The sequence below is a fragment of the Dipodomys ordii genome, unplaced genomic scaffold, assembly GCF_000151885.1.
Source record: "Dipodomys ordii isolate 6190 unplaced genomic scaffold, Dord_2.0 Scaffold38, whole genome shotgun sequence".
Lineage (NCBI taxonomy): Eukaryota > Metazoa > Chordata > Mammalia > Rodentia > Heteromyidae > Dipodomys > Dipodomys ordii.
The window spans coordinates 2,081,731-2,101,750 of record NW_012267254.1 but is presented as its reverse complement, the minus strand read 5'-3'; the positions used below and the strand labels follow the sequence as shown (position 1 = coordinate 2,101,750).

Here is a 20,020-nt window from a genome sequence, read left to right as displayed (position 1 = left end):
ATCACAGTATATTTTAGATCTAATTTCTTCATATCAGAGAACACATGCCATTTGTCTTTCTGATCTTGGCTTACCTCGCTTAACATGATTTGTTCTTATTCTACCCATTCCCTGCAAATGACATTGTTTTATTTTTTTTCTAATGGCTGTGTAAAATTCCATTGTATGTAGGTACCATAGTTTTTGGATCCACTCATCTATAGTGGGGCACCTGGGTTGTTTCCATATCTTGGCTATTGTGAATATTGTGGCAGTGAACATGGGTATGTAAGTGTCCTTATCGTATCCTGGTTCACGATGCTCAGGGTAAATGTCTAGGAGTGCTATGGCTGGGTTGTAGGGAAGGTCTACATTTAGTTTTTTGAGGAACCTCCAAACTGCTTTCCAGAGTGGTTGTACTATTTTTCATTCCCACCAGGAGAGCAGTAGGGTTCTTTTTTCCTCCACATCTCCGCCAGCATTTGTTGTTCAAATTCAAAATGTTGGCCAATCTAATTGGGATGAGATGTTGGGGTCAGAGTTGGTTGGATTTGCATTTCCTTTATGGCCAGGGATGAGGAAAATTTCCTCATGTGTTTCTTTGCCATTCTTACCTCCTCTCCTTAGCTTCCTTGCTTATTTAGAGATTGATTTATTAAGTTTGGAAGGGGTTAGTTTCTTGAGCGTCTTGTATGTATTGGATATTAGGCCTTTGTCTTATGTATTGCTGGTAAAGATCTTTTCCCAATTGGTTAGCTCTTTCTAGTTGAGTAACTATGTCATTAACTTTGCAGAAACTTTGTTCAGTCTCCTATCTGTTGTGCCCCTGGGACTCTATTCAAGAAGTTCCTGTCTATACTAATGTTCTAATATTTCACCTACTTTCTCTTGCAGTAGTTTCAGAGTTTTGAATCTGACATGAAGGTCTCTGATCTACTTTAAATTGATATTAGTGCCTGGTGACAAGCGGGGATTCACTTTTAGTTTTCTGCATGTGACTGCCCAGTTTTCCCAACACCAATTATTGAAGAGGCTATGTTTTGTCCACTGTATGTCTTTGGCTCCTTTGTCAAATATCAGGTGACCATAAATATGTGGTTTTATTTCTAGGTCTTCTAATCTGTTCCATTGATCTTTGGGTCTAGTTTTGTGCCAATATTGGGCTGTTTTTCTTTTTCTTTTTTTTTTTTTGGGTCTGGTCGTGGGGCCTGGGCGCTGTCCCTCAGCTCTTCAGCTCAAGGCTAGTGCTCTACCACTTGAGCCACAGTGCCACTTCCGGCTTTTTTCTTTTTGCTTCTGTGGTGCTGAGGAATCGAACCCAGGGCCTCGAGCATGCAAGGCAAACGCTGTACCACTGAGCCACCTTCCCAGCCCAATGGGCTGTTTTTCTTATTATGGTTCTGTAGTAGAGTTTGAAATTTAGTATTGTGATACCGCTAACATTGCTTTTTTTTTGCCTAGAATTGCTTTGGCTATTCTCTTTTGTTGTTTCATATGAATTTTTGGATTTTTCTATCTTAGTAAAGAATGTCATTGGGATTTTGATGGGGATTGCATTGAGTTTGCATTTTTGGCAGTTATGGACATTTTCACACTATTGATTATGCCTATACACGAACACAGAAGGTCTTTCCATTTCCTGGTATCCTTTTTGATTTGTTTCTTCAGATTTTTTTTTTTTGTCAGTCGTGGATTGGGCCTGGGCACTGTCCCTGAGCTCTTCAGGTCAAGCTAGTGCCTCTCTACCACTTGAGCCACAGAGCTCACTTCGGGCTTTTTCTGTGTATGTGGCGCTGAGGAATCGAACCCAGGGCCTCATGCATGTGAGGCAAGCACTCTACCACTGAGCCACCTTCCCAGCCCATTTCTTCAGATTTTTATAGTTTTTACCATAAAGATCTTTTACATCTTTGGTTAGATTAGGTTAATTCCTAGGTTTTGTTTTGTTTTTGTTTTGAGGCTGTTGCCAATGGGGTTTTCATGATTTCCCTTTCTGTTTGTACATTGTTAGCATACTGATTTTTGTGGGTTATATTGTATCCTGATACTTTGTCAGTGGCTGATCAGCTCTAGGAGTTTGGGGTGGTGTTTTTTTTGGGCCTGTATAGGATCATGTCATCTGCAAATAGGCATACATAGTTTAATTTATTTCCCTATGTGAATCCCTTTTATGTTCTTTTTTTGCCTTATTTCTCTGGCTAAGAATTCCAGAACTGGGCTGGGAAGGTGGCTCAGTGGTAGAGCGCTTGCCTTGCATACTTGAGGCCCTGTGTTTGATTCCTCAGCACCACATAAGCAGAAAAAACAAAAGCCGGAAGTGGCGCTGAGGCTCAAGTGGTGGAGCGCTAGTCTTGAGCTGAAGAGCTGAGGGACAATGCCCAGGCCCAGAGTTCAGGCCCCACGACTGGACCCCCCCCTCCAGAAAAAAAAAAGAATTCCAGAACTGTATTGAAGAGGATTGGAGAGAGTGGGCATCCTTGCCTTGTTCCTGATTTTAGGGGAAATGGTTTTAGTTTTTCCCCATTTAGTATGATGTTGCCTATTTTTTTTGTCATATATATGGTCTTTATTGTGTTAAGGAATGTTCTTTCTAGTCATAGTTTCTCCAAAGCTTTTAATATGAATGGATGTTGTATTTTGTTGAAGGTTTTTTCTGCATCTATTGAGATGATCATGTGGTTCTTGTTCTTGGTTTGTTGATGTGGTGAATTACATTTATTGATTTGCGTATCTTAAATTAGCCTTGCATTTGTAGGATGAAGCCTATATGGTCATAATGTATGCTTTTTAAAATTTGTTTCTGGATTCTGTTGGTTAATATTTTATTCAAGAGCTTTGCATCCGTGTTCATCAGAGAAATTGGTCTGTAGTTCTTTTTTTGTTGGATCCTTACCTGGTTTGGGGATAAGTGTGACACTGGCTTCGTAGAATGAATTTGGAATTACTCCCTCTGCTTCTATTTCATGGAAAAGCTTGAGGAGTATTGGTATTAGTTCATCTTTGAAAGTCTTAAAGAATTCGATGGAGAATCCATCTAGGTCTGGGTTTTTCCCTGTTGGAAGACTTCTGATTATTACTTCCTCTATCTTGCATGTTATTGGCTTATTTAGCTAACTTATACTTCTTTGTTCAGTTTAGGCAGTCGGTTTCTTAAAATTCATCCATTTCTGCTAGGTGTTTCATCTTTTGTGAGTGTAGGTTTTGAACATAGTAATCCTTTATATTGTTTTTTTGTTTTATAATTTTTTGTCAGTCATTGGGCCTGAACTCTGGGCCTGGGCTCTGTCCCTCAGCTCTTCAGCTTAAGGTGAGTGCTCTACTTACTTGAGCCATAGCTCCACATCTGGCTTTTTCTGATTATATGGTGCTGAGGAATTGAATCCAGGGCCTCATGCATACACGGCAAGCACTCTACACTGAGACACCTTCCCAGCCCGATAGTAGTACTTTATAATCATTTGAATTTCTTGGATGTTTGTTGTAATGTTTTCTGTGGCATCTCTGATCTTACTGGTTTGAATCTTCTTTCTGTTTGTTAGTTTCATAAGTAGTCTGTTAATTTTACTAATTTTTTCAAAAAATAGCTTTTTGTTTCATTGATTTTATGTATAGTTTTTTTTTTACTTTCTATATTTTGTTGATTTCTGCCTTAATCTTTGCTCTCTTTCTAGCAGTTTTATTTTATTTATTTATTTTTTGGGTCCAGTCCTGGGGCTGAATTCTGGGCCTGGGTGCTGTCCCTCAGCTCTTCAACTCAAGGCTAGTGCTCTACCACTTGAGCCACAGTGCCACTTCTGGCTTTTTGCTTTTTGCTTATGTGGTGCTGAGGAATCGAACCCAGAGCCTCATGCATGCAAGGCAAGTGCTCTACCACTGAGCCACCTTCCCAGCCCATTGCATCATGATATTATTTACTTGAGCTGTTTCTGTTTTATGTATGAACTTAGAGCTATAAACTTTCCCCTCAGCACTGCTTTTGCTGTGTACCAGAGGTTCCATTGTGACATGTTTTCATTTTCATTGAATTGTAAGAACTTTCTAATTTCTTTCTTAATTTCTTCTGTGACCCAGTTGTTATTCACTACTGTGTTATTCAGCCTCCATGAGTTTGAGTAATTTCTGCAGTATGTTTTGTTGTTGAGAATTAGTTTGAGTCCACAGTGGTCAGAATTATGTCAATCCTCCTGTTTTTGCTAAGGTTCTCTATGTGTACTATGACATCATGATCTGTTTTGGAGAATGTTCCATGGGCTGCTAAGAAGAATGTGAATTGGGTCATTGTTGGGTGGAATACTCTGTAGACGTCTTGTTTATTTGGGTTACGATGTCATTTAGTTTAGAGGCTTCTTTGCTTATCATATGTTTGGTTGACCTGTCCTTTGGTGAGAACAGGGTATTAAAACCTCTCATTATTTTGGTTTGAGTCTGTCCTGTTCTGTAAGTCCAAAAGTATTTGTTTAACACATTTAGGGTGCTCCATTATTTGGTGTGTAGATATTGACAACTATGATTTCTTCTGCATGGATCATTCCCTTTATTACGATGTAATGACCTTCTTTATCTCTTTGTACTGATTTTAATGAAAAGTTTATTTTATCAGCTATCAATATGGCTACTCCTGTCTTCTTGCAGGGTGCATTTGCATGAAAGACCTTTTTTCCAACTCTTCACTCAGTTTGCTTTTATCTTTGTGAGATGGGTCTCTTGGAGACAATAAATGGATGGATCTTGCTTTTAGATCCAATCTGCTGCTGTTCTTTTTCTTTTGATTGGGAATTGAGTCAGTTAATGCTTCTAGCTATTGTAGAGACATACGTTATGTTTCTTGCCATTTTCTTGATTTTCTATATATTGCTTCTTTCCTCTTCCTGTGCTCAGTAGTTGCTCTTCTAGTGACTTGTTTAATGTGTTTCCTTGATTTTGATTGTTTTCTTCAGATTGCTCAGATTCCTCCCTTTAGTATTCTTTGTAAGGCTGGATTAGTGTTCAGGAATTCCCTTAATTTTTTTCTCATGGAAGGTTTTAGTTTCACCATCAAATGTAAACGATAGCTTCGCTGGGTAAACCAGTTTGGGTTGGCATTTGTTAATGTTCAGGACTTGAATTATACCATTCCAGGCTTTCCTTTCCCTGAAAGTTTGTGTGGAGAGCTCTGTGATTCTGATTTTCTTTCCATTGTAATATAACTCCTTTGATTTTGCTGGATTTAAAATTAATTCCTTACTTTTTTCAAGTCTTAATGTTTAAAGTATAATATGTCTGGAAGTATTTATTCTTAGATCCTGTCTACTGGGGGTTCTGTATACTTCTGTCAGGTGGGTGAGATTTTCTCTGAAGATTGGGGAAGTTCTCTGTTATTTTACTGAATTGGTTTCCCATGTCTTTAGTATTGAATTCTTTCCCCTGATCAATCCCAACAAACTGCATAAATTTGATCTCTTGGATGAGTCTGCCAATTCTTGGATTTCCCTGTGTTAGGTTCTGAGTGTTTTTTCCCATACCTTTGACTTTTTTCCTAGTTCCTCTGTTTTATCCTCAACTCCTGATATCCTGTTTTCCACTTCACTTATTCTGTTATCTAGGCATTCCATTGTAGCTTGCAATGTGGAAACTGAACTTTGTCTGCTTCTAAGATTAGTTCTAATAGTGTTAATTTCATTTTATGATTAGGTATATAGTGTGCCTATCTTTATCTCTGTATTTTTTGGGAGTCCTGGATATTATTTGTCATTCCTTCTTTGTACTCTCTTTTTTTTTTCTTTCGGTTATGAGGCTTGAACTCTGGGCCTAGGCGCTGTCCCTCAGCTCTTCAGCTCAAGGCAAGTGCACTACCACTGGAGCCACAATGTCACTTCTGGTTTTCTGGTGGTTTATTGGAGATAAAGAGTCTCATGGACTTTCCTGTCTGGGCTGGCTTTTAACCGTGATCCTCAGATCTCAGCCTTCTTAGTAGCTAGGATTACAGGTGTGAGCCACCATGCCGGCTATACTCTTTTTTGTTTTTGTTTTTGGCCAGTCCTGGAGCTTGAACTTAGGGGCTGTGCACTGAGCTTCTTTTGGCTCAAGGCTAGCACTCTACCACTTAAGCCATGGCTCCACTTCCGGCTTTTTCTGCGTATGTGGTACTGAGGAATTGAACCCAGGGCTTCATGCATGCTAAGCAAGCACTCTACCACTAAGCCACATTCTCAGCCCCTCTTCTTTGTGCTCTTGAAATTGGTTTTGGTTTTGCATCTCCCCTTTTATTTCATTGGCCAGCTCTATCATCATTTCTTTCTTTCTTTTTTTTTGCCAGTCCTGGGGCTTGAATTCAGGGCCTGAGCATTGTCCCTCAACTTCTTTTGCTCAAAACTAGCACTTGAATGACAGCACCACTTCTGGCTTTTTCTGTTTATGAATTGAACCCAGGGCTTCATGCATGCTAGGCAAGCACTCTACCACTGAGCCATATTCCCAGCCCCTGTCATTTCTTTACTGGTTCTTTGGTCCTCCATCTCTTCTTCACTTTCACTGGGGTCCTTCTCTGGATTATTGTTGGTTTTTGGACTTGGTTTGTTGTCTTGATTGTCCATGATTCTTGTAATCTTTCATTGTGATTTATGCATTTGGGTTCAGGGATTGTCAGGGCCATGGCCTGAGCTTGGCCTGCTTGTGCCAAGCAGGTTGTGGTTGACCTGTGCTAGCTCACGCTGGGTAAAGTAGCCCATGCTCAGACCCTGGGCCAACAGGTGTGCAGGTGTGCTTGGCCCCAGGCTAGCTTGAAGGAGATTAGCCCCAGGCCAGCAAGTGCTCTGTGGGCTGGCACGGGCTCTGTCTGGTGTGAGGCAGGCCCTGGGGTAATAGCCTTTATAGTTTTGTTATATATTTTGTTATGTATGTGTGTGTGTGTATGTGTGCGTGTGTGTGTGCGTGCGTGTGTGTGTGTATGTGTGTTTTGGTACATGTATAATACTTGTAGAATGAATCCTAATATTTATCATTACCACAGGGGTTGTATCATTGGTATTTTTTTTGTCAGTTGTGGGGCTTGAACTCAGGGCCTGGGCACTGTTTCTGAGCCTCTTTGTGCAAGGCTAGCACTTTAACACTTGAACCACAGTTCTACTCTCTGAGCAGGTTTCTTGATCTGTGTATTTTAACTCATGACAAGCATATAGTATTAAAGTTTCAAACATAATTAGAGGTAGATAGAATAATGTATATTTTCCATATATTCATAACTCTTTTTTTTAAATGCCTAGCATTTGGCCACATTTCTTAACTCTTTAAATTGTCTTTTTTTCTTAGTGACTTACCTAAAGTAAATTAAGTGTTTTACCTACTGGTTAGTTTGGACATAGCCTGAGGACTTCAAATCCTACATTTTATTAAAGATGATTGACTTACTACTTTTTTTTTGGTTCATTGTGGGACTTGAACTCATGGTCTGGGCACTGTCCCTGAGCTTTTTTTGCTCAAGGCTAATGTTCTACCAATTTGAGCCACAGTGCCACTTCCCGTTTTCTAAGGTGTTAATTGTAGATAAGAGTTTCACGGACTTTCCTTTCCAGGCTGACTTTCAACCACAATCCTCAGATTTCAGCCTCCTGAATGGCTAGGATTACAGGCATGATCCACCAGTGCCCAGCATAAATTTCCTATGTGTTTCACTTCTACAATTTTATTTTAGGTACTATGGTTTGAGCTTAAGATCTTCAGCTTATTTAGCTTGCTTGTACAGTTACTACTCAACCATGTAAGTGAGCCATGCCTTCAGCCTGAGTTTTTGATGGTTATTTTGGAAATGGACTTTTCTTCCCTGGCTGTCAGTAAATTAAAATCCTCTGGATCTCAGCCTTCTGAGTAGCTAGGATTAGTGTGAGCCAGCAGTGCGTGGCTCACTTTTTTATTAACTATTCATTTCTTTTTTTCTTCTTTTTTTTCTTTTTTCTTTTGTCGGTCGTGGGGCTTGAACTCTGGGCCTGAGCGCTGTCCCTCAGCTCTTCAGCTCAAGGCTAGCGCTCTACCACTTGACCTATAGCGCCACTTCTGATTTTCTGGTGGTTTATCGGAGATAAGAGTTTCACAGACTTTCCTGCCTGGGCTGGCTTTGAACCGTGAACCTCAGATCTCAGCCTCCTGAGTAGGTAGGATTACAGGTGTGAACCACCAGCGCCCGGCTAACTATTCATTTCTAAGATATGCTTTTCTTACAGGAGGATAATGTATACTACAAGGATACAAAGATGTATTAGTACATAAGGAAATATATAACTATAGGGTTAACAGTTCTAGCTGGCACCAGTGGCTCACACCTGTAACTCTAGCTATTCAGGAAACTGAGATCTGAGAATCATAGTTTGAAGCCAGCTGGGGCAGAAAAGTTTGTGAGACTATTATCCCCAGTTAATTACCAAAAAGCCTGAAGTGGAGCTATGGCTTAAGTGGTAGAGTGCTGTCCTTGAGCACAAAGGTATTAGGGACAGTGCCTAAGACCTGAGATCAAGCCCTAGGACTGGCACAAACACACAAAAATTAACAGTTCTTTGTATTATATCATATCTAAATTTGTCTGGTAGTTTATCATCTAAAGCCAGTTAATTGTATCTTGTAATACTTTGATTTGAAACAACTCTTATTTCTTTTTCAGATTAGTGATGACGAACCAGGCTATGACCTAGATTTATTCTGTATACCTAAACATTACGTTGAGGATTTGGAAAAGGTATTTATACCTCATGGACTGATAATGGACAGGTAAGATCTTTTAAAAATTTTAAAAATAAATTTTAAGTGCCAGTAATTGTTGTAGTTGATATTTGAATATATATACTAGGCTAACTTGTTAATTTAAATACTTTTTTTGTTGGTCATTGAGCTTGAACTCTGAGCCTGGGCACTGTCCCTCAGCTCTTCAGCTCAAGGTGAATGCTCTACTACTTGAACAACAGCGCCACTTCTGGTTTTCTGGTGGTTTATTGGAGGTAAGAGTTTCATGGACTTTACTGCCTGGGATGGCTTTGAACTTCGATCCTCAGATCTCAGCCTCTTGAGTAGCTAGGATTTTAGGAGTGAGCCACCAGTGCCCAGCTTTGAAAACTTTTTATTTGAAAGTTGTCTTTACAAAAACAAAAGATTATTATATAATAATAAATAATGCTGTATAATATTATATAATAATATAATAATTATATAGAATAATGCCATAATTTGTTAGATATCTGTAGGGAGTAGAATAAAGTATACATTGAAAGGAGGTTGGAAAAGTGAACTCTTTGGGGCTGGGAAGGTGACTCAGTGGTAGAGCGCTTGCCTTGCATGCTCGAGGCCCTGGGTTCGATTCCTCAGCTCCACATAAACAAAAAGAAAAAAGCCGGAAGGGGCGCTGTGGCTCAAGTGGTAGAGCGCTAGCCTTGAGCTGAAGAGCTGAGGGACAGCGCCCAGGCCCACAGTTCAGGCCCCACGACCGGACCCAAAAAAAAAAAAGAAAAGAAAAGTGAACTCTTTATCAGTTTGATTTCTTAATCCTGCATAGAGTAGTAGCCTGAGAATCACATGAAGGCATAGTCAGATTTTCATTATTATGCACATATAGCTTGAAATTTTTCCCATCAATAAATTAGAGTGAAAAACTTTTTCTGGTATTACATACGTGCTTATATGTCTGACTCTTCTGTTTATTTCCAAATTGTAATCATTTTTGTTTGTTTGTTTTTGTCGGTCATGGGGCCTGAACTCTGGGCCTGGGCACTGTCCCTCAGCTCTTCAGTTCAAGGCTAGTGCTCTACCACTTGAGCCACAACGCCACTTCCGGCTTTTTCTGCTTATGTGGTGCTGAGGAATGGAACCCAGGGCCTCGTGCATGCAAGGCAAGCACTCTGCCACTGAGCCACCTTCCCAGCCCTCAAATTATAATCTTGGTCTTGGAATAATGAAGCACTTTAGGCTGGGTTCATGCCTGTAATCCCAGCTACTCAGAAATCTGAGATATGAGGATTGTAGTTCAAAGTCAGTTCTGGCAGGAAAGTCCATGAGACTTGTATCTCCAGTTTACCACCAGAAAACCAGAAGTGGAGCTGTCGCTTAAAGTTGTAGGGTATTAGCCTTGAGCAAAAAAGCTCAGGAATAGTACCCAGTCCTGGATTTCAAGCCCCATGACCAAACAAAACAAAACAAACATTGTATAATGGGATCTGCAAATGGAAAAATACAGTCCCTAGACATCAACTGCTCATTTATACTTACTACATGTAAATGTGGTTATATACACATATTTTTAGCACATACATGTACTATCATATGCTACTAATTTTTTTTTTGGGGTCCAGTTGTGGGGCCTGAACTCTGGGCCTGGGCGCTGTCCCTCAGCTCTTCAGCTCAAGGCTAGCGCTCTACCACTTGAGCCACAACACCACTTCTGGCTTTTTTCTTTTTTCTTTTTCTTTTTTTGTTGGTTGTGGGCCTGAACTCTGGGCCTAGGCACTGTCCCTCAGCTCTTCAGCTCAAGGTTAGCCCTCTACAACTTGAGCCACAGCACCACTTCTGGCTTATTCTGCTTATGTGGTGCTGGGGAATGGAACCCAGGGCCTCATGCATGCAAGGCAAGCGCTCTACCACTGAGCCACCTTCTCAGCCCCTCTGGCTTTTTTCTTTTTGCTTATGTGGTGCTGATGAATCGAACCCAGGGCCTAATGCATGCAAGGCAAGTGCTCTACCACTGAGGCACCTTCCCAGCCCCGCTACTAAATTTCATCAGACTTTTTTTTCATATCAGTACATCAAGTTATCATATATCTAACATATTTTAGTAGAGAGAGCGAGTGAGCATTCTGTTTGTAGATATGCCATAACTGTTCATTATTGATGGCCACTTAAAATCTATTGATTTGCCTGCCCTTACCTACTATATTAGAGGGGATATCCTTTTCCATGTATTTGGCACTTGTATCCAGATATGATATAAATTCAGAATCAGAAGGAAGGCATTCATTGTATATTATCCTCCAAAAAGTTGTATCATTGTAATCTCCCAATGGTATACCCCCTCACAATCTCTATTAATGTATAATAAAGAAATATAGTTGAGTCAGTTTGCCAATCTGATAAGTAAAGTGACATCTTTTTATTTCCATTTTAAAATTTGTAATGTTAGCCGGGCACCCATAGCTCATGCCTGTAATCCTATTCAGGGGGCTTAGATCTGAGGATCACAGTTCAAAGCCAGCTTGGGCAGGAAAGTCTGTGAAACTTATCTCCAATAAACTACCAGAAAACCGGAAATGGTGCTGTGGCTCAAGTGGCAGAGCACTAGCCTTGAGCTGAAGAGCTGAGGGACAGTGCCCAGGCCCAGAGTTCAATCCCTATGACAGACAAAAAATAAATAAATAAATAAATAAAAATTAAAAAAATAAAAAATTTAATGTTACAGTGTCCATAGTATCTTATCTAGTCCAGGGGCTGGGACTTGAACTTATGCTCTCACATGCTCAAGCTTAGTGTTTTCACTCAACACTCATTCACTACCACACCTCCACATCTGGTTTTTTGATGGTTAGTTTGCTGGTTATTTCTTTGATTAGTCTGCCCAGGCTGGCTTCAGACATGGATCCTCAGATCTTAGACTCCTAAATAGCTAGCATTATAGGTGTGAGCCACCAGCACTGGGTTCATGTTCTACATGATTTTTAAATATACCACCTTTTAATTTTGCTTGAGTGGGTATGATGACACAAACATGTAATTCTAGCACTCAGAAGGTAAGAGGGCTATGAGTTTGAGGCTACTCTGATTTACATAGTGACTGTATCGTTAAAAAAGTAAATATATATATAGGGGCTGGGAAGGTGGCTCAGTGGTAGAGCGCTTGCCTTGCATGCTCAAGGCCCTGGGTTCGATTCCTCAGCACCACATAAGAAAAAAGAAAAAAGCCGGAAGCGGCGCTGTGGCTCAAGTGGTAGAACGCTAGCCTTGAGCTGAAGAGCTGAGGGACAGCGCCCAGGCCCAGAGTTCAGGCCCCACAACCGGACCCCCTCCAAAAAAAGTGTATATATATATAAATATATAAATTTAATTTTTGATTTATGAAGCAAAGATACTTGTCCTAGAGGAAATAGATGTGGTTTTTAAAAGTTGGATGCTTTTTTTTTTTTTTTGTTGGTCGTGGGACTTGAACTCTGGGCCTGGGCGCTGTCCCTCAGCTCTTCAGCTCAAGGCGAGCGCTCTACCACTTGAGCTACAGCGCCACTTCCGGTTTTCTGGTGGTTTATTGGAGATAGGAGTCTCACGGTCTCTCCTGCCCGGGCTGGCTTTGAACCGCGATCCTCAGATCTCAGCCTCCTGAGTAGCTAGGATTACAGGTGTGAGCCACCAGGGCCCTGCTTAAAAGTTGGATGCTTATGAAGCGGAAATCTATAGAACTTTGTTTTCTTTTTTGCACATTTGTTTTCAATCTCTCATTGTATTTCCATAGGACTGAAAGGCTTGCTCGAGATGTGATGAAGGAGATGGGAGGACATCACATCGTAGCCCTCTGTGTGCTCAAGGGAGGCTACAAGTTCTTTGCTGACCTGCTGGATTACATTAAGGCACTGAATAGAAATAGTGATAGATCCATTCCTATGACTGTAGATTTTATCAGACTGAAGAGCTACTGTGTAAGTATAGTTAGTATGGGTTTTTGTTTTAAAAATATAGACCAACTTTGGTTTTGTCTGCATTGTTTTGAAGCTCTCCAAATGATTTACATCTTTTTTTTATAAGTAAAAGTAAAAAGTTATTACAAAAGAAATAAGACAGAAAGAGAGCATATGGCATATATACATCATAGAGAAGCCCACAGTTAACCTATAGGACTCACATCTTTTTTTTTTTTTTTTTGGTCAGTGGTGGGACCTGAATTCTGGGACTGGGCGTTGTCCCTGAGCTCAAGGCCAGTGCTCTACCACTGTAGCCACAGCACTATTTCTGGCTTTTCCTGCTTATGTGGTGCTGAGGAATGGAACCCAGGGCCTCATGCATGCAAGACAAGCACTCTACCACTGACTACCTTCCCAGCCCATGACTTACATCTTAATTTTACTTAGTCACAGTGGAATTTTACTTTTGTTTTGGCAGTTGTGGGGCTTGAGCTCAATGCCTAGGTGCTGTCCTGGAACTCTTTTGCTCAAGGTTACCACTCTACCACTTTGAGCCGCAGCGGCTCTTTCAATTTCAGAGTCTCAGAGACTTTCCTTCCCAAGCTGGCTTAGAACCACAATCATTGTTTTTTTTTTCTTCTAGTCCTGTTGTTTGAACTCAGGGCCTGGGCGCTGTCCCTGAGCTGCTTTGTGTTTTACCACTTGAGCCACATTACCACTTCTGGCTTTTTCTGAGTAGTTTATTAGAGATAAGGAACTTTTCTGCCCAGGCTGGCTTTGAACCACAATCCTCAGATCTCAGCCTCCTGAGTAGCTAGGATTACAGGTGTGAGCCACCAGAGCCCAGCTGTATATTTTTTCTAACTAAAATAGTTCAATGAAAATGATGGGTTGGGTGGAAAAGTTATCAGACAAATATTTCCCTCCACTTCTGGGAATGAACTCAGGGCCTTACAAATGCCAAGCCACATGCCTAGTCCCAAAGCTAGAGTTTGTTGGTGCATAGAGGTTTTCACAATTCCTAGGGATGGAAAACTATGAAAAAAATGAAGTTATTTCATATCATCCTCGTTGTTTGACCTAGACTCCAAGAGGTAGACAAAGTAGAAACAAATGGTAAGGATATGTATTTATACAAAGACTTCTATAGATAGTTTCTTTTAAATTGTAATTTTATTATTATTAAGGTGTTGTACAGAGAGGCTACCATTTCATAAGACATTTCTTTAAAGCTAGTTTCAGGCCTCTGAGAAAAGTGAGAAGGGATGGGAAGAGAGGTGACTGGAGGAACTCACTAGGGGGCACTCTTCCTACATGCCAGCTCTTCACCCCAGCATTATTGTAATCAAAGATGAGGTTATATCGCCAGATTGGGTTAAGTGATATAGCACCAGCTGTGAGTAAGCAAGCTGAGTGAGAGCATGAGGCTCTGGTTTTAAGCCCTGGTACACACCAAACAAATGCATGTAAGGGGGATTCTGGAAAGGGAAAATAGGAAGCCCATTCGAGACAAGAAAGGAGGGAGGGAAGTTGATATAGTTCCTCTGGACGCTCAGGTCATACAATTGATTTACACATGGCATTTGTATATAATTTGAGCAGTTACACCTGTATTCTAGTAAGTGGACTTTATCATTGCTCTTTTGAAAAATGGTGTGTGTGTGTGTGTGTGTGTTTATGTGTTTGTTGATACTGAGGCTTAAAACTCAGGGCCTCACATTCTGGCTCGGCTTTTTCCTTTTTAAATTGTTATTATAAAGGTGATATACAGAGGAGTTACAGTTACTTAGGTCAGGTAGTGAGTACATTTCTTTTTCTTTTGTCATTTGTGGGGCTTGAAGTCAGGGCTTGAGCACTGTCCCTGAGTGCTTTGCTCAAGGTTAGTGCTCTGTCACTTTGAGCCACAGAGCCACTTCTCGTTTTCTGGCTGTTAATTGGAGGTAGAGTGTCTCACACATTTTTCCTACTCAGGCTGGCTTTGAATTACGATCCTCAGATCTCAGCCTCCTGAGTAGGTAGGATTACAGGCGTGAACCACTGGTGCCTGGCTGTGAGTACATTTCTTTTGGACAGTGTCCTCTCTTCCCTCAGTGTCTCACAGTTTTTCCCTCTCTTACTCACCCATGAGTTGTATAGTTTGTTTTCAACATAGTACCACCATTGCTACATTTGTTCACCTTTTGTCCCTCCATTTCTGTGATGGCTTTTTCATACAGTGTTGGCATGTTACCACTTGAGCCACATCACCAGCCCATGTACCATTACTCTTAAATCTTTTTCTTAGCCTTCAGTCTAAAGGTGACTGGGATCCATTGAAAAAAAGCCTCGGCTGGGAATGTGGCTTAATGGTAGAGTGCTTGCCTAGCATGCATGAAGTCCTGAGTTTGATTCCTCAGTACCATATAAACAGAAAAAGCCAGAAGTGACGCTGTGGCTCAAGTGGTAGAGTGCTAGCCTTGAGTACAGAGAAGCTCAGGGACAGTGCCCAGGCTCTTGAGTTCAAGCCTCAGGACTGGCAAAAAAACAAAACAAAACAAAAAAAACAAAAAAAACCCTCAGGAGAAAACACAAGCTCAAAATTATGGGGCCACCAGGGGTGTTTAAATTTGGGTGCTAGCAGAGCAGCAATACCTTGGATGTTTGGAGTTGTCTCTTACCCCATCAATTACATCCTTGTGTCATGAATATTTTTCCATAATGAGTACACTTCAGTTTTTGGATGTTTATTCCTCTTAAAAAAGAATGCACAAGCTGGGTCTTGGTGTCTCAAGCCTGTAATCCTCACTACTCAAGAGGCTGAGGTCTGAGGATCATGGTTCAAAGCCAACCCTGGGCAGTAAAGTCCAAAAGCCTATCATCTCCAATTAACCACCATAAAACTGGAAGTGGAGCTGTGGCTCAAAGTAGTACAGTGCTAACTTTGAGAAAAAGCTCAGAGACAGTGCCTAGCCTTGAGTTCAGGCCCTACAACTGACCACAGAGAACAAATAAAAAAATAAATGGAGGGCTGGGAAGGTGGCTCAGTGGTAGAACGCTTGCCTTGCATGCCTGAGGCCCTGGGTTCGCTTCCTTAGCATCACATAAGCAAAAAGAAAAAAGCCGGAAGTGGTGCTGTGGCTCAAGTGGTAGAGCCCTAGCCTTGAGCTGAAGAGCTGAGGGACAGTGCCCAGGCCCAGAGTTCAGGCCCCACGACTGGACCCCAAAAATAAATAAATAAATAAATACATAAATGGGGGGGAAAACCACTTTAATTTTTGGGTATTTACTCTTAGAGAATCAATTCAACTCAAGTTGGATTGTAATACCACATTTCTACAGAAGGTGGCACTATTTACCAAGGTATCCAGTAGAAATGTAAAACTGCTTAACTAAAGCTTCTAGGTTTTTTGTGCATTTGATTTGTGTGTGTGTGTGTGTGTGTGTGTGTGTGTGTGTGTGTGTGTGTGTAACTGTGTGTAACTGTATGTAACTGTATGTAACTGTGTGTGTGTGTTGGTACTGGGGCTTGAAGTCAGGACAGAGGCAATTTTCCTCCAAGCATTTTTGCTCTAACCTAGCACTCTACCACTTGAGCCACAGCTCCACTTCTACCTGTTTTCAGTGGTTAAAGACATATGTTTAGTTTAACATGTAGTAGTTGCATGGGTTTAGTTTTGTGTTTTGGTTTACTTCTTTTGGTGCTGAGAATGTCATCCAAGGCCTCACTAATGCTAGGCAAGCACTCTACCCCTCAGCTATACACCCTCAGCCCAACCTAAAATGTATCTTTTCTCCCTCCTTCCCCACCTTTCTCTTCTTTTCCTTTTCTTCCTCTCTTTCTCCCTCTTTTTCTTTTCCCTGCCTTTTCTGGAATTTTGAAACTGATAGGTAGAACAAGACAAGACCAGCCTCAACTACTTTTTTTTTTTTTTTTGCTAATCTTGGTGCTCAAACTCTGGGCCTAAACCCTGCCCCTGAGCTCCTTTTTGCTCAAGTCCTAATGCTTTACCACTTGAGCCACAACACCACTTCCTGATTTTTCTGAGATTAATTGGAGATAAGAGTTTCACAGACTTTCCTGCCTGGGTTGGCTTCAAATTGCAATCTCTGCCTCCTGAGTAGCTAAGATTACAGGTATAAGCCACCTCTAACTGCTTCAACTTCCTGAGTGCTGGGCCTATAAATACCAAATAACAGTTTTGTTGGTGTCACATTGGTCTGTGACTTGGTATGCCTAGTGTTCTTTCCTGTTACTATATTTTAGATCGCTAGGTTCTTTTGTTTGTGACTAGGGCTTTAAATTTAGGGCTGTGTGCTAGCTAAGCAAGCATTGTGTTTGAGCCACACCCTCCAGTCCTTTTGCTTTATTATTTAAATAAGATCTTGTATGTTTGCTTGAGCTGGCCTGGATTGTGATCCTCCTGTTTATGTTTCCTGTGTAGTTAGGCTGAGAGGTTAGGATCTTAAACCATGATCTCCTCATCTTAGTCTCCTAGGTAGCTAGGGTTACAAGTGTGAGTCATTGCACCTAAAACCAGATTCTTTTTTGTTGTTGTTACTGTGGTTTGAACTGAGTGCCTCTTACTTGGTCAGCTAGCACTCTATTAGCTACTCCTCCAATCCCAGATTCTTTTTACTATATGACAGTATTACTACTGCGTAGATTACCTTCATTGATTTAAGTGATTCTCTATTAATAGACATATCAGTAATTTTTTGATGAACAGCTAATAGATGTTGAATGTACCTTTGAGTATTACTAAGTGTTTTTGTGGCATCAATTCCTGTAGACAGGATTATAGGGCCAAAAATGGCATACATGTTTATAATTTTAGTAAGTATTGCTATATCCTTTTCAAAAGAGGTGGTATCAATTTATACTTTCACCACAAGAGGGCTTATTTCCCGTGAATATCACCAAAGTTCAGTTTTGCGAATGTGAATGGGTGAACAGATCACTTTTAGTATTTTTCAAGTAGGAATCATTGTATATGTTATGGACCTCTGCTCTTTGTGTTTATTCTCCATTGTCTTATAGGTTATTTTGGAGCCCAAGCTGTAATTAGCAATGTTTGTCACCGATCTTTTCAATTCCAGTTCACATCATATTCTAGATTTTTACCCTTTCTAAGAATGTGGAAAAAAACCTTCCTCCATTTTCTTCCAGTCTGCTTATGGCTTTATTTTTTGCATTTAGATTTAATCCATCTGGAATTTATTTTTATGCATGCTGTGAGGTAGGGCCCATACTTTTATTTTTCCCCCAATGGATATGTAGTTGACCAAGCACCACTTATTGAATAATTCATCTTTTTTGTACTGACTCAAAATGCCATCTTTATCACACACTAAATCCTCATATTACTGGGTCTGTTTCTGGGCTTTACTTTGTTCCTTGATCTTTGTCAATTACTGTGCTGGTACCATGCCATCATAATTACTGTGGCTTCATGGTATGGCTTGCTTTCTGTTAGGGAAGGCTCAGGCTGTTAACTCACCTGTCTTCACCCAGTTTTTAGTCTTGAATCCAGAACGTCCAAATTACCCTTATTACCACCAAAACTCCAGTGGATGCTAAGCATTCCCCTTTGAAACTCCTGTAAGGGTTTCTGTTGGGTTCTATGGTAGCAGAAAAATTTGAGAGGATTACTGATCAGACCTGGTTTCTCAGACAGTGCTGAGATTACCTGGGCCTGGGCCAGACTTTTGAAGGACTTATCCTTGGGGTTGGAGGTAATATAGACTAGTCCTTACAACTTGTTTGTCACATGGGAATGGTACAGGGCCAGAACCAGACACCTGTCATGCTAATAACTTTCTTTGTGGTTCAAAAGTGACTGTAACTGATGATTGGTGGCTTCAGTAATACTTCCCACTCAGAAAATGGGTGTGCTCTATTTTTAAGACTCATTTTTACTAATCTCTACTTGAAAGTTATTTAGCTCATTTCTAGAAATATCTCTTATAATTCTTATTGTGTAAAATATAATGTTGCAGACATTAGATAGCTAACTTCTTAAATCTTCTAGTTCTAGTGTCTTGTGTATACATAAGGAGTGTATACATAAGGATGTAGATACATATGATATTTTTTTCTTAACTAGAATGACCAGTCAACAGGAGACATAAAAGTCATCGGTGGAGATGATCTCTCAGCTTTAACTGGAAAGGTATGTGTCTAGAAGGGAAAAGAAAGAGAACTTTATATCACTATACTTGTAATCAACCACTAAGAGGCAGTTTATGTTGTATAACTAAATAATGGTTATTTAGTCTTTGGAAATACTCAGAATTCATTACATTTCCCTAGGTCATATACTAAAAAGAAGAGTTCAACAGTTGCTAATACAAGTGGAGGAAAGAGAGCTATCTTCTTAAAAAATACACAATGCCAGGTGCTGGTGCCTCATGCCTGCAACCCTAGCTACTTAGGAGATCTGAAGATGCCAGTTGAAAGCCAGCTCAGACAGGAAAATCTGTGAGACTCTTATTATCTTCAGTAAACTACCCCAAATCCAAAAGTGGTGCTGTGGCTCAAGTGGGAAAGCACTAGGCTTGAGCAAAAGCTCAGGGACAGTGCTCAGGCCCTGAGTTTGAGCCCCAGGATCCGGACCAAAAAATAAAAATAAAAAAAGACATCCACAACTTCTGTAGAAGCAATAGAGTGTAGCAGCTGAAAGTCTGGAGTCTGACGGCTTTAATTGAAAACCTTCTTAACTCTGCCATACTGGACAGGTTTTTTAATCTCTGGGTCTCAGAGGGGTCCCAGTAGAATAGGGGTGATAACGGCACCTAATTCACAGGGTTGAGGATTAAATGATAATACATGTAGCGATCTTATATTTTTAAATATGCATTTAATTTTTAATTATTTTTATTATCCTAAAGTAGTTGTACGAAGACATTTTAACACAATTAGGTGATGTAATACAAGTAGAGATCTTAAGCAAGTTTTTTTCCTGTTCCTGAGGCTTGAACTCAGGGTCTGGGCACTGTCTCTGAGCTTCTTTTTCTTTTTCTTTTTTTGGTCAGTCGTGGGGCCTGAACTCTGAGCCTGGGCGCTGTCCCTCAGCTCTTCATCTCAAGGCTAGCGCTCTACCGCTTGAGCCACAGCGCCACTTCCGGCTTTTTCTGCTTATGTGGTGCTGAGGAATGGAATGCAGGGCCTCATGCATGCGAGGCAAGCACTCTACCACTGAGCCACCTTCCCAGCCCTCTGAGCTTCTTTGTGCTCAAGGTTAGCACTCTATTTGAGCCAAAGGTCCACTTTCTGCCTTTTCTGAGTAGTTTATTGGAGATAAGAGTCTCATAGACTTTCCTGTCCAGGTTGGCTTTGAACCTCAGATCTCAGCCTTCTGAATAGCTAGGACTATAAGCATGAGCCACTGGCACCCAGCTCGACAGGTTTTTTTTGTTGTTGTTGTTTTTGTTTTTTTTTTGTTTTTTTT

General features: G+C 40.7%; 1 protein-coding gene across 2 annotated transcripts in view; it reads left to right on the top strand.

The window, feature by feature from the left end:
* Positions 1-20,020, top strand: part of Hprt1 (hypoxanthine phosphoribosyltransferase 1) — a 50,234-nt gene that overhangs the window by 16,237 nt on the left and 13,977 nt on the right. For both annotated transcript variants that reach the window (XM_013018088.1, XM_013018089.1), the window contains exons 2-4: positions 8,609-8,715; positions 12,428-12,611; positions 18,677-18,742. In XM_013018088.1, the coding sequence (XP_012873542.1) occupies positions 8,609-8,715; positions 12,428-12,611; positions 18,677-18,742 (357 nt within the window). The remainder of the gene's footprint in view (positions 1-8,608; positions 8,716-12,427; positions 12,612-18,676; positions 18,743-20,020) is intronic.